This window comes from Schistocerca nitens, chromosome 2 (genome assembly GCF_023898315.1).
Source record: "Schistocerca nitens isolate TAMUIC-IGC-003100 chromosome 2, iqSchNite1.1, whole genome shotgun sequence".
Taxonomy (NCBI): domain Eukaryota; kingdom Metazoa; phylum Arthropoda; class Insecta; order Orthoptera; family Acrididae; genus Schistocerca; species Schistocerca nitens.
The window spans coordinates 222,151,952-222,167,822 of record NC_064615.1 but is presented as its reverse complement, the minus strand read 5'-3'; the positions used below and the strand labels follow the sequence as shown (position 1 = coordinate 222,167,822).

At 42.2% G+C, this 15,871-nt stretch overlaps 1 protein-coding gene across 2 annotated transcripts in view; it reads left to right on the top strand.

Moving 5' to 3' along the window:
• Positions 1-15,871, top strand: part of LOC126235943 (cytochrome P450 6k1-like) — a 170,449-nt gene that overhangs the window by 43,298 nt on the left and 111,280 nt on the right. For both annotated transcript variants that reach the window (XM_049944913.1, XM_049944912.1), the window contains exon 3: positions 10,831-11,071. In XM_049944913.1, coding sequence (XP_049800870.1) covers positions 10,831-11,071 — 241 coding nt within the window. The remainder of the gene's footprint in view (positions 1-10,830; positions 11,072-15,871) is intronic.

Below are 15,871 nucleotides of genomic sequence, written 5' to 3'. Positions count from 1 at the left end.
TCACATAAATGGCCATATATTTTGAGCGCATTGATTTAAAAGTTTGAATTTAGTACGCCATAGTGGACCTTAGTATTTGACACAAATTTCAGCTTGATAACTCTACCCGTGCCTGAGAAAAATGGGTCTTAACAAACGGACAAGCAACTCGATAACAAAGTGATCCTACAAGTGTACCGTTTTTACCGACTGAGGTATGGAAACCTAAAAAAGACATATAAATCAGTAAAAATCTTGAAAATATGTGAAGTAAATAGATAAAATCGTATAGGATAACGATGCTTACGAAACCGGATATTTCAACATCAATTTTTTTTTATTTTTATTTTTAGAAGGGAGTAAATGTCTAGAAATCGTGAGAAAAGTTCAATATCAAATGCACTCCAGCATCATGTTGTAATTGACTTCACCTGATGATATAATTAACGTTTAGAAACTGGTCGTGCTTCCGTAATAAGCTAACCATAGAACTGCAGCGGTGTTTTTATTCAACACATACGAGAATGGTGGCTTCATACAGATTTTTGGATTGAATTAAGACAACTGAACAAAGATTAATTTATGCAATGTGAGCAGAGCATACAATGTATTTTTGAACAGTGATCATTCAACTACACACCAATTCACAAAATCAGTAGCAAGTATTCAGAGTTCGGAAGCGTAGCGGCCCACTACTCACAGTTGCATAAACTAAAGTCTTTGATCTTCAAAATCTTTCGTTAAATGGGAAACTAGACCATAAATACACTAACTCTAACATTAAATGCAGCAATAATTACAGTTACAACTGTCTCAAACTTTGCAAACAAAATTAAAGTTCATGTAGTCGTACAAAAATGAATCAACGAGAAACACTCGAATTATTCTAAATCATATTAATGGAAGTTAGAGGTAATGGTATTCTAACAGTTCGGCCCCAAATATTTATGACTTCCTCTCCTACCAGTCATTTTGAAAGTCACTCATTTAGGATCTAATTTATCATCCACGTGACTATCCTTTCATTACCCTTATAGGGCAGGCTGTGTGTGTGTATTTAGGTTCTTTATCGCTAGAATTTATGACCCAAAATGGCTCCCACAATCAAGCAAGTCTGCCCAAGACCAGTTCTCCACTACGACGCCACAGTGGACATCACCCAGTGTAAAAACGGCTGGGAATTTAAAAAATCCAACTGAGATATATTTCTTATTCCACTGCCTATTTATTTAAGAACTTTTTGCGTCCCTCTTGATTTTCATGTGGTAGTATTAAGTTAGAAAACATGCTACAGCCAATATTCATAAAAAAAGGGTTACCACGCTTTCAATTACCAACTTTCAACTAATTTTCAAAGTTGTCCAAACACCCCCTTGCATCTGCTTTTCAGTATCGCCCAACTACTATTCAAGATCGCCATCCCAAGACACATGCAGACTATAGTAAATACGTGACGTTCGTGATCAGAGATCAGTAATTGTATTTACATATTATGATAAGCAATGCGTGTGTATTGTACATACACTGTCACTCCCAGCCGGAAAACTGCTATTTAGGGAGAAAGGTAGTGGCACTTATTTATTAATGCTACACTCCTGGAAATTGAAATAAGAACACCGTGAATTCATTGTCCCAGGAAGGGGAAACTTTATTGACACATTCCTGGGGTCAGATACATCACATGATCACACTGACAGAACCACAGGCACATAGACACAGGCAACAGAGCATGCACAATGTCGGCACTAGTACACTGTATATCCACCTTTCGCAGCAATGCAGGCTGCTATTCTCCCATGGAGACGATCGTAGAGATGCTGGATGTAGTCCTGTGGAACGGCTTGCCATGCCATTTCCACCTGGCGCCTCAGTTGGACCAGCGTTCGTGCTGGACGTGCAGACCGCGTGAGACGGCGCTTCATCCAGTCCCAAACATGCTCAATGGGGGACAGATCCGGAGATCTTGCTGGCCAGGGTAGTTGACTTACACCTTCTAGAGCACGTTGGATGGCACGGGATACATGCGGACGTGCATTGTCCTGTTGGAACAGCAAGTTCCCTTGCCGGTCTAGGAATGGTAGAACGATGGGTTCGATGACGGTTTGGATGTACCGTGCACTATTCAGTGTCCCCTCGACGATCACCAGTGGTGTACGGCCAGTGTAGGAGATCGCTCCCCACACCATGATGCCGGGTGTTGGCCCTGTGTGCCTCGGTCGTATGCAGTCCTGATTGTGGCGCTCACCTGCACGGCGCCAAACACGCATACGACCATCATTGGCACCAAGGCAGAAGCGACTCTCATCGCTGAAGACGACACGTCTCCATTCGTCCGTCCATTCACGCCTGTCGCGACACCACTGGAGGCGGGCTGCACGATGTTGGGGCGTGAGCGGAAGACGGCCTAACGGTGTGCGGGACCGTAGCCCAGCTTCATGGAGACGGTTGCGAATGGTCCTCGCCGATACCCCAGGAGCAACAGTGTCCCTCATTTGCTGGGAAGTGGCGGTGCGGTCCCCTACGGCACTGCGTAGGATCCTACGGTCTTGGCGTGCATCCGTGCGTCGCTGCGGTCCGGTCCCAGGTCGACGGGCACGTGCACCTTCCGCCGACCACTGGCGACAACATCCATGTACTGTGGAGACCTCACGCCCCACGTGTTGAGCAATTCGGCGGTACGTCCACCCGGCCTCCCGCATGCCCACTATACGCCCTCGCTCAAAGTCCGTCAACTGCACATACGGTTCACGTCCACGCTGTCGCGGCATGCTACCAGTGTTAAAGACTGCGATGGAGCTCCGTATGCCACGGCAAACTGGCTGACACTGACGGCGGCGGTGCACAAATGCTGCGCAGCTAGCGCCATTCGACGGCCAACACCGCGGTTCCTGGTGTGTCCGCTGTGCCGTGCGTGTGATCATTGCTTGTACAGCCCTCTCGCAGTGTCCGGAGCAAGTATGGTGGGTCTGACACACCGGTGTCAATGTGTTCTTTTTTCCATTTCCAGGAGTGTATATCATTCTGAACTTACAGCATTATAACTAGACAGCTATACTGTCTCCCTCCATGGTAAACTGATACACCTTCCAAACATGCTCCACAGCCGCAATCTACTTGCGACATATTTGATGAGTGTGATGCGCGATTAGATACCTTTAACCGTATATGAAGGGCTTGTTTCAATAGAGGTGCAAGTCCATTACCTCCACTTTTCTGCCTATAATGCTTCTGAAATTAATGATCCAAACAAACAGAAAGAAAGGTTCATCTCTAGTAACAAGCCATTTGCTTCAAAATTTCTGGTATCTCAACTGCAGATTTTTCAGAGCTCATTTGACTTTAGGACTCTGTATCTCAAAATGAACAAAAATGGACTTGTACCACTATTGAAATAAGCCGTTCACATGCATTATGACAAGCAACATTTATGTGAAACTTCCTGGCAGATTAAATCGGTGTGCCGGACTGAGACTCGAACTCGGGACTTTTTGCCTTTCGCGGGAACGTGCTCTACCAACTGAGCTACCCAAGCACGACTCACGACCCGTCCTCACAGCTTAAATTCTGCCACTACCTCGTCTCCTACATTCGAAACTTCTGCGAGACGAGGTACTTCTTCACCATTCCTTAAAGTCTGTAACGTCATCATAGTCACCCTGAACGTGAGTTTTTTTAACATATCGCTACTAGATGCATGATTGGAGGGACTCAGAGAAGTTGCTAGATAAATAGATCATGCAATGTGCTAGCTAACTCACTTGGATTTCTTTTTTAAATTTCCCACAATTTCTACTCTGGGATACGTCCATTGTGATGCCATAATGGTGGACTTAATTGGGGTAACAATGTTTGATTGTGACAGCCATATTGCGTCATAAGTTATAGCAATGAAGATTCTAAATAAATACACATAGCCTGCCGTATTTGGGCAATAAATTACTGTTAATACTTGGAAATTGCACGCATGAAGTTATTAAAACTTCCTTGAAATGTTAACGAGTATAACACCTGCAGAAAATTATTCAAAACTTTCAAGTCCAACTCACGTGGCACATCGGCCACTAGTTCAGTCAATAAGCCGAGACAAAAGGGTCTGCCAACCAAAGATCTTGTGATCACCACTGCTCACTCTTGAATGCTATTAATGAAGCCATGCATTACTTCATCCAGTTTAGTTACTTAAATAATGACCACTATTCAAGTTTAAAGTTAGTTACACCTATACGTATGATAGTAGAAGACATGGAAAAGTATTGCGATCACTTTGCAAACTGTCATAAATATCAGTGTGGTATTAAACAGATTATTAACGAAGTTCACGAATACATTTTTACATCCGATTTTACAACATGAGAAAACTTACTTAAGAAATAATAAATTATGGTTAACCATTCACAAGAAAATTAACTGTTGGTCTGGGAAACTCATGCCGTCTTCGTATTAAGTGCAACTGTGGAGATTTTATAGCATTGCCACATTTGGATATCAGCTTTTAATCAATCGTCTACAATTCTTTGTGCTCACACGTGGTTTGTAACCTAATTTGTTGTAAAAAACGCCTTCACTCTCAACTTTTCGGTTTTTATTCAGTACACAATGTATTTTGGACCCTGTGGGTCCATCTTCAGGTGTAATTCGTCTTAATGCATGCTTTATTTTTTCTCTTGAATGAGACGAAATGCGTATTCCTGTCACAAAAAGGTTTGATGTTAGGGTACGAATTTCGTAATCAAACGCGGAAAATATGAGCGAAATAGTGGAAAAAATGAACAGTTAAACTTACTAAATGATCCAAGAAAAACGTTTTTAGCGTTTTAGCACCAGCATATGTTTTTTTCTCCATCGTTTTTGTACATATCACTTCGTTCAAGAGGGTCATTGGTATACACATGTTTGTAAACTCTCCATAGATGTTTTTGTACATGGTGTGGTCAAAGATGAATTTTTCATGGTGCTGAAGACATAATTATTAAGCAATTGATATATGCAAGAAACAATTGACATATGCAGGAAATAACTTTGTAATGGGTCTTTAAAATTACTGAAACAGCTTTTGTTTACGAAATCTGTTTGTTCATTTAACATCGATTCTGGTTTCTTGATTTTGTGGAGGTATATCTCGAGTTGTTCTAACAGATTTAGGGTCTTACAATTGGCTTCATTATGTAATACTACAAAATTCTTTTCTAGATTGTTGATGAAATGTTTCGTTTCCAACATATGTTGTGCAATGACTGATTTTTGAAAGTGGTTGAGCCTGAAAGCATTTACATGTTCTTGAAAACGGGTTTTGAATTTTGTGCCTGTGTTCCCTATATAGTAGCCGTGACAACTGGGACATGATACTTTGTACATTTCACTGTTGTTGTATGTTTCCGTATTTGATTTTATGTTATGGATGAGTAAGTTTCCTAACTTATTATTAGTTGAGAATGAAACTGTTACATTTGCTTTTTTGAAAAGATTAGCTATTTTTTGAGATATGGGGCCCAGGTATGGGATACTGGCGAATAGTTTTTCTTCTTTCATAGTGTGGCCATTCGTTGTCTTGCTTTTGTGTATTTGTCTGTCTAAATTGTCAATTGTTTTGGCTGTGTCGCCATTGCTTATGGCAATCCTCTTGATTGTATCTATCTCATTCTTGAGGGTGTTTTCTTCTAAATCAAGAGAGTATACTCTGTGTAGCATGGACTTAACTGCAGCATGTTTCTGTGTGATGGGATGGCATGATGAGTTGTCCAGTGTTATTCTTGTGTATGTGTGTTTTCTGTGTATGCTGAACTTACGTTTTTGTTTGTTTGGTGATTTTAAAAAAATGGTTCAAATGGCTCTGAGCGCTATGGGACTTAACATCTGTGGTCATCAGTCCCCTATAACTTAGAACTACTTAAACCTAACTAACCTAAGGACATCACACACATCCATGCCCGAGGCAGGATTCGAACCTGCGACCGTAGCAGTCGCGCGGTTCCGGACTGAGCGCCTAGAACCGCTAGACCACCGCGGTCGGCTTGGTGATTTTAAGGTCCAAGAAATTTATGCTTTTGTTGTCCTCATGTTCTACTGTGAATTTTGCGTTTTCGTGGAAAGAATTGAATACTGCTAGTATTTCTTGGATCTCATTTTTTGTTCCATCAAATAGAAGCAAGGTATCATCAGTATATATCCAGTAATATATTATTTTACTTTTGAATCTATTGTTTTCATTAAAGAACTTACTTTGCAGATGATTGAGAAATATATCTGCCAGCAAACTTAATATGTTATTAACCATGGCAAGGCCCTCATTCTTTCCCATTAAATGTAAAGTAATTGTGCGACAACATTAGCTGCAACGTGTTCTTGACTTCTGATGTTTCTGCAATTGACAATTTTTTGTTGTATTAAGTTTTCAAAGAGTATGTCTATGTTTCTTCAGTTGGTACATTTGTAAATAGGTTATTTACATCAAAAGAGGCAAACCTGGAACCTGCAGGAATATTTATATCTTTAATGTTAGTTGCTAATTCCTTTGTGTTCTTAACCGAGTATGATTTATCATACGTATAGTACTGTTTCAGAATTTCGTTCAGTAATTGGGTGACTTTGGAAGCAGGTGTATTCTTACAATTAACAATAGGCCTCAATGAAACTTGGGGTTTATGGGTCTTAGGTTGAGCTCTGTCTTGAGGCTGTGGGATTCATTAAAATGAATGTTTTTGCTTGTTTTTCTATGAAGAGGAAATGACATTTTTCTTTGTTTTGGAATTTTATAGTTGGATGTTGCTTTTGCAAGAGAAAAAAAATAAAGCATGTAAAGACGTATTACATCTGAAGATGGACCCACAGGCTCCGAATTGCATCGTGTACTGAATAAAACACGAAAAGTTGTGACTGAAGGCGTTTTATAATTCATACCTCGAGTGTATTGAGTATAGTCACGTTTGAAGCTGCGAAATATGAATAAAACTAAATCTAATTTGTTGTGGCAATTATGCATGTCGTCAACTTTTCTTATGACACATATAAGTTGATTTTGCTCCAGTGGTTTGTTTGTTATTAATTTTATAATTTTATTGTAATTAAAAACAATATTAACTTTTATAATAATGTTTCTAGATTCAAGCTTTATGTTATAGTGAGCTCGTGTCATTGCTGCGATTTTTTTTTTTTGTATTTGATTTTTCTGTTGGTTTTTGTTGGATCTGTAATGTAATATTGTTGAAGACACACTGACGGAAAAAAATCACAACACCAAAAAGTAATTACTGTACTGAAATTTCTGGAATAAATTTGTTTAGGCAACATATTTATGTGATTAACATTGCAAAATTACAGGTTAACGTAAGCGAGAGATAAAACTTTCCAAATTTGAGAAATGTAATCGCCAGAATGTTGATTGCAAGCATCCAGCGTTCAATCATTGTGTTGTACAGGTACCGGATTTCAGTTTGTGGAATGGAATTCCATGCCTGTTGCACACGGTCAGACAAAACAGGGACGGTTAATGTCGTTTGTGGATGACGCTGGAGTTGTCGTCCGACCATATGCTCATTTGGGTACAGGTCTGGTCATCGAGCAGGCCAAGGCAGCATGTCGACACCCTGTAGTGCATGATTGATTACAATGCCCCCAAGGAAGTCGTTCAGCAGGATAGATTGAAGTAAAAATTGCCAGTCAGGATGTGTGTGATAACCACATGAATGCTCCTGCCGTCATACACTATAACTCCAGGTGTAGCTGCAGTGTATCTAGCACATACATTGATTGGTTGCAGGCCCTGAACTGGCCTACTTCTAATCGAAACACGACAGAACCAGATTTCATTAGAAAACACAACTCCGGCCCTCCGATGAGCTCTCGCTTCACACACTAAAGTTCCAAATGGTGGTGGTTTGGGGTCAGTGAAATGCACGCTACAGGATGTCTTGCTCGTACCTGTCCTTGAAGTACCCGGTTTGTAACAGTTCGTTGTGTCACTGCAGTGCCAACTGCTGTTCAGATTGTTGCAGCAGAAGCAGTACGATCCACCAGAGCTATACGCCGAACACAATTGTCTTCCCTGTCGGTAGTGCCACTTACGGAGCCCTGTCTTCTTGTGAACGTACAGTCCCGTGACCACTGCTGCCAGCAATCATGTACAGGGATTACATTCCTGCCAAGTCCTTTTGCAGTATCGCAGAAACAACATCCAGCCTCTCGTAGCCCTATATACAACCTAGTCCAAATTCAGTGAGAGGTGTTGATAATGACGTCTTTGTCGCCTTAAAGGCATTCTTCACTAACACTAACTAATCACGTGCCATCTCAAAGGTAACCAACGCTCACGGCCGTTACAGAGTGTATTTAGATGAAACGTGATTTGCATCCTCATAGCGACGCTACTAGCGTCTCAAAATAAGAATACCTTCGTTTAAACTTCTTCTTGTGTTGACCACATGATGTTTATGTTTGTTTAACCATAGTCATTGTACTTTGGCTATGTTTAGACTTGCTGTCTTTATATTGCAATCTGCATCTTTCTCAAAATCTAAGCGTTGGATGCATTCATGTTACTGACGGTAAATTTGATTGCTGTGTCGTCTCCTCTACATCATCTGGAACAATAACTTTGCTAGCTAAAATATGAACATTCTATCCAGTTTTGGTGTAGGTTAGCAATCAGTAACGAGACTGACTTTCTGCGCTTGTCTAGCGTTTGCAGGAATACATTTATTACTTCAACTTATGCACTCATTTTTAAGATTTTTTCTCATTGCCAACACAGTACCTTCTTCTTTAATTTCGCGTTTCTTTCTACTCAAAATGTTACAAACACATGCATCCTCTGCCATTTTATCTAATAGTAAGGAGGAAGTGCGCGCAACATAGAGCCTGTCACATGTTAACAGCAGTGGCTGCTAAAGCGCATACCATCTATTGATTGCATTTGGCATTACAGTTTCATTCGTGGCAACCTGAGCCTATTATACGTTACTGGGCTTGTCATGTAGATCCCACTTCACACAAAACCTCAAAATTTCTTATTTTGGCATTTAGAGCCGTTTTTCATTTCATCCCTTCAACTATACGTCACTTTTAAAACAGAAAATATGTTTTTTTCCTTTGTTTTCGCTACCCCTTGTGAGAATGTGCCAGTTACCTCCTAAAGGCTCGTCCGCACTGAAACGGGGAATTAAGAGTCGCTGACTCTGCCGGCAGCAGTGTCGGAGGATAGTGAGGAAATAAAATACTTACCGTGAAAAAATAACTGGACTGGTCCTCAAGGTTAGGCGCTGGGGACTGCGCTTAAAACCATTCCCATAAAAAGGAACTTGTCACGCAACGTCAGAAATATGCTTCGGATGGAGAAGACAGCTTGACGAGGCCAGAAACTGAATGCGGTTTGTGAGGCCAAGAGAGTAATTAAGAGTACGTTTTGGTTATACCATAGTGATTTGTCGGGTGTTTACATCTTTTAGGCATTTAATAATTGCTTGAAAACGTCTTGATCGCTAAATATTTTATTTATGACGCGTTTCGAGTAATCATCATCAGATGACTGTGGCCAAAATTAATACAACTGCAAAATTAGTGAAATTGATGTATAAATACTACAAGACCAATGTAACACCGGGAAAGGAAATACACATTGGGTCTAAGTACAAACAATATGCTTAGAAAAACTGATACAAGTGAACAACACAAGAAAAGTGTACACTCTCATGTAGAGTTGCTGTTCAGCGTTATTTGAAAAGATGCCACTCTGAGACGTCGCATGTCAGATTGGAGAGAGCAGATTCGAGACCCGTGTTACTTGAACTTGGCGCCACATGGCGTTAATCTCAAAGATCGAAACATACTAGGACATAGCGTTTACAATATTCAAAACATCGTCAGAATCCCTCACCACATTGCATCTATTTTTTTAACAACAAGCTTCGTATCGTCAATGAAATAATATGACAACATAGTATACATTACGAATAAAACCTTTCATGGGACATATACAAAGAGGGCACAGCATACTAGGCATTCTGCCCACCTATTCCGTCGACGCATGCCAATGTAAAGCCCGTCATTACAAAGAAGACGATACGCATTTTTTTATTACTTTTCAAATAAAGCAAGCCACTGTCAGCCTATGAGACCATAGATGGGGCATGTCAAAACAACCAAATCCTCATCACAAATAACAGATTTTCGAGTTTTAGGCTGCACTGGGGATAAACAGAGAGAGGGGAGGGCTGGTGGGGTGGGGGTTGATCCACTGAGGGCAGGGAATGGGCATATGAGGCAAAAATAGATGTGATTGGGAGGGGGGGGAAGTGAGTAGGAAAATAGGCGAGGGGTGCTGGATAGGGTGGGGATTGTGCAGGAACGAGGAACTGGAAGGGATGGACGGGAACAAACAAGGAATGGGAGGAATATTACACCAATGTACACTTTCATTGAATTTCATATAATAATATTTAAAATTATGTTAAAAAATAATGACCATATTTTACCTTTTTTATGTACTTTTCCAAGTACATAACCATCTTTTTATTACACATATCTACATGTGCATGTGAAGTGACTATTGAGGAACAGGAGGTTCTGAAAATTTGGCCACTTTTCTGTGTGAATGAAAGTTTGATTAAATATTTTACACAACTCTGGTGTAAGACTGATAATTTCATTCCAGTATAAAAGAAAATTAATATCCTCAGTACACACATTCCGCCCTCAAATATCCTTCACAGTTTTCCAAATAGTACAATTTTGTTATGAGAATTTCCTAAGCGTTTACTTTGAGTATGCTTGCTTGGTTCACCTAGGACCGAAACTAGGATTTGCAAAACGAATAGCCTGAGGCCTGGAAAGTTTAATGTGCAATATTATTCTCCACAGATTTTCGATAAAACGAGGAAGGGGTCACTCCGCGGTATGATCTTACTCATGCTGCCACAAGTATCCATGCTCCTCGGTAGCAACTACTTCTATCCTCATGCGATGAAATTCTTCAACAGAGTTTTCACCGAGACCATCCACTACAGAAAGGGAAAAGGAATTATCAGAGACGACTTGATGCACATGCTGATGGAATTAAAAGAGAAGGGACTCAAGTCAGGAAAAAATGGAGAAAGCATAGGTAAGTTATACATAGTTATACCTAATCCTTCTTACGTCCGATCTGTCATTCTCGTTATGTGATCCTGCTTCTCATCAGTATATTGCATGAAATTCGTGATATCTAGTGATTTGTCTGTTATTTACATCCCCATAGTAGGGGATTGGATGACAGTGACCACGTTACTGCAATTTAGTCTTTGAATATAAAAATTGAAATACATTGCTGGTAATTAAAATTATAACTTTTGACAGACTGATGTGAAGTATTCAACAGATTTCGGGCTTGCAGCCGATCGTTGTTTACTTCATCGCACGATTCGACTGCGCACGTTCCAGTCATCTCCAAGAGAGCCATCGAAGACTGTTCCTTTCAACAGACTGGAGGGTCTCTGTCTAAGCAGCACTGATCTTTCTTTCTTTTTAACATTGATGTGGTATTTCTTTTTACAAAGGACCCTCTCGCAGATTCTTTGGCACTAATTGGCAAACGTTTAGCATGCTCTATCCCCAATCTGTTTTATGTTCAACCAAGAATATTTTGAAAAAATTGACGGCCTCGCCATGTGCAGCCCTCAGTCTCCCTTGGTGAGCAATCTTCTTATGCGACGAGCGACCGCATGAATTAACTGCACTTATGCCAACTGTATTTGAAGGTATGTGGACGATACTTACATAATGTGGCCTCATGGAGAAGAGATGAATTAATGGAGTTTCTTCACCACCTCAACTCCAGTCATAAGAGCATTCGGTTCGCTATGGAAACAGAGAAAGATGGTTGTCTACCTTTCTTGGATGTCTTAGACGAAAGAATGATGGCTCTCTGGGGAATTCAGTTTACCGTAAGCCCTCTTATACTAACCTTATTTGCAAGCGCCAAGTTGTCTTCACCCGTTGCAAGCTGTGAGTGTGTTTCAAACACTAGTACACAGAGCTCACGCTGTCTCGGATGTAAATAGTTTGCCAAAACAGCTCGCCCACCTAAAATGGATATTCCACCCAGCAGATTAACAGGGCACCTTCAATTAAAACCAAGAATCAGTTATGGACAAAGAAGAGAATACGCCGACTATATCTTTAGCGCTTCTTCCGCAACATCTCGTTTAAAATAGCAAGAATCCTCTGTAAATTTCATATGAAAGTGATTTTCTGTCAACCATCTAAGACTGCAGACCTTTTGGGACCAGTTCAGGACGGCTTGTTATTGCGGAAGGCCGGAGTTTACAAAATACGTTGTCAGCATGGTGTGGCTTGCATAGAACAGATCACACACACACACTGTAAAAGAACGTTGCACTGAACATTAACCTGCACTCGCCTTTTGCAACCAAGCAAGTTCGCTATTGCCGAAGATTATATTTCCACTGGACATTCAGTGGAGTATGACAGAACTATGACTCTGAGAACAACATCTTTTACGGAGTCCATTACGAAAGGCTTCGTAGAAATACGCCTGGCAGAAAATCTGAGAAACCGCGATACTGGCTACCAGTTGGACAGTGCGTGGAACACCACCATCTCCACGATTTTTTTTTTTTTCCAGTCGAAGGCCACAGAGTGCGCCATCGACCGCGGCAAGCGGTTATGCAAAGGTTCCATCATCGAGGGCGTTGCCGCCGGTAAATGTTATCCGTCTGTCAGCTTGGTTTTGTCGTTGCGCGGAGTACTCGCAGCGCGCTATATATTGCGCAACAGAGCAGCTCCTCGTCAGTCTTCGATGGCTCACCTGAAGACGACTGGCAAGAGCCCAGTCGAAACAGCGGACGATGAATTAAACGACGACCGGCTGCAAGCCCGAAGTGAGTTTGAAGATTCAGTTCGCCGGGAAAAATTTAAAACTCATGTGACATAAAGAGTATTATATGCTTAGATGTGCTCATGATTAACAACTCAGCGCCACCACACAAAATAGGCAGGAGTAAAGCTCCATACATTCTATGTGTTGGAGAGGAGTACGCAGCGGCCTTCTCTTTCAGAAACAACCATTTGAATGCACTTTTTTGTGAGAAGATGGTCTTAAATCTGGTGTAGGAAGTAGAGATGTCTACCAGCACATGTCGCGTTTGATTAAGCATGTACAGAACAATACTGAAACGAATTCAGCGGAGCGTACTACTGACAAGGGAACCTCCCCATCGCATCCCCCTCAGATTTAGTTATAAGTTGGCACAGTGGATAGGCCTTGAAAAACTGAACACAGATCAATCGAGAAAACAGGAAGAAGTTGTGTGGAACTACGAAAAAAATAAGCAAAGTATACGAAGTGAGTAGTCCATGCGCAAGATAGGCAACATCAAGGACAGTGTGGTCCCGTGGTTAGCGTGAGCAGCTGCGGAACGAGAGGTCCTTGGTTCAAGTCTTCCTTCGAGAGAAGAGTTTAATTTTTTATTTTCAGACAATTATTATCTGTCCGTCCGTCCGTCCGATGCGAAGTAACTGCGCCGTAGTATGGGGGCGCTACACCTAAAGAAACATCGAAACACACGACGTCATTCGACTACAGCGCACGGAAGAGAGAGTATTCCTGTTGACTGTTCGCTACTTTGGACGATAGTGCATTAACTACGTGAGTTATATTCCGTGGGCAATATGAATCCAGCAAATATAGCTCGCGACTTCAATAACAATCGCACGGTTTTGCGGTGCGGTCCCAAAACTCAGACACTAAACTTATTACAGTGAACAGAGACGTCAATGAACGAATGGTCAGATCATAACTTTGCGAAAATTAAGAAAGTAAGCTTTTCACTCGAGTGAAGACTTGAACCAAGGACATCCGGTTTCGCAGCTGCTCACGCTAACCACGGGACCATGACGCTCCTTAGCTCACACTGTCCTTGATGTTGCCTATCTTGCGCATGGACTACTCACTTCGTATACTTTGCTTATTTTTTTCGTAGTTCCACACAACTTCTTCCTGTTTTCTCGATTTATCTGTGTTCAGTTTTTCAAGGCCTATCCACTGTGCCAACTCATAACTAAATCTGAGGGGGATGCGATGGGGAGGTTCCCTTGTGAGGCTCATCGGTGCCCGCTCGCACTACACCTGTCGAGGGTTTACTATTGATTCTCGGGACATGTGCAATGGATATCACGGTACGTTACATGGCAGCGCTGTACTGGCTGGGGCGTGAACAATACGATAGTGCGTACGAGATCAGAGGAACGCATATTACTGATAAAAGACGTTTACCAGCCTGGAAGTTAGATGAACGGCAGGCTGACTGGGACGCTAGGAACACTGCAAGACGTGTTTGCATCACATTCCCAAGCATCAGGAACAGGCTCAAACTACGCGACATTGCTCATACTAGAGGTATGGTGCACTTGTCAACAGGTCACAGTCCATATCCCAAACATTTGCATCGAGTGGGATGTAGTAACACAACAATCCGTGAATGTGGAGAGGAAGATTCCGGTGATCATGTTTTCAGATGCTCCCTTCTTCAGGTAGATACTGCAGACAATTAGACTGCGACCTGAAAAGAACAGTAAGAGACCGAAACTTGTGGACTATAGTTAACATGAGTGCTCATCGATTATCTAAAATGCAACTGCTCAGCTTTCTAAGATTGAGTGGATGCTCCAAATTTCAAAATAACGTCAACAGATCAGAAGAACCGTTTCCTCCGTTATAGAGAATGACAGGCGCGTATAAATATAATTAAGAGAAACTTTATATGGTGTGATTCAGAAGTTTCAAGACTGATTTATTTCTGAGTAGGGGAGCGCGCGCGGGTGGGGGAAGCAGTGGGGGGGGGGGGGGTCTCAGGGAACGATCTGACGCTGCGGCAGTTGCCTCCAGAACCCTGGACAGTGCGCATCGCTTGCAGCGTGAGTGCGTGTCATTGACCTCGGTCGAAAACTGGGAGAGGCGGAAATGGAGCAGCACTTGGAGCAGCGTTATGCGATTAAGTTTTGCGTGCGACTGAACAAAATGGCTCTGAGCACTATGAGACTTAACTTCTGAGGTCATCAAACCCCTAGACCTTAGAACTACTTAATCCTAACTAACCTAAGGACATCACACACATCCATACCCGAGGCAGGATTCGAACCTGCGACCATAGCAGTCGTGCGGTTCCAGACTGTAGCGCCTAGAACAGCTCGGCCATCCCGGCCGGCGCGACTGAACAAAACCGCCACGGAGACTCTCGGGAAGATTCAAGAGGCCTTTAAGGAAGAAGCCATGTCCCGTGCAATGGTTTTAATGTGGCAGAAACGTTTCAAAGATGGCTGCGGGAATGTTGAAGACGACGACCACTGTGGGAGGCCATCATCAAGCCGAACGGGTCAAAATGTGGAGAGAGTGAGGGAACTTTTACGCAATGACCGTCTTCTTAGTCTGAGTGCTCCGTCGCTTGAAGTATCGAGTTCGCCGCGTCCGCACGGCGATCAAGGGCTATTGGATTCTTCACCACGACAACGCACCCACTCACACGGCGCACGCCGCCGCCGAAGTTTTGGTCAAGTTCAACGTGACAACACTGCCGCAGCCGCCCTACAACGCCGACTTGGCACCAATTGACTTTTTCCTCTTCCTCCGAAACAAGAGATTCTAAAAAGGGAAGCGATTCGACTCCATCGACGCCATCCAGCAGGCTTCTACGACAGCCCTTTACAGCACGACGCCCGAGGCCTTCCGGAAGGGCTACGAACAGTGGAAGACGCGCTGGCAGCGCTGTGTTGATGCTGAACGATCGTATTTTGAAGAATTTTAGTCCGTTATACTTAAATGTCCAACAAATTTCTAGTTCTGAGTTAAGTCTTAAAACTTTTGAATCACACCCTATATGATGTATGTATAGACGGAAAAAAATCG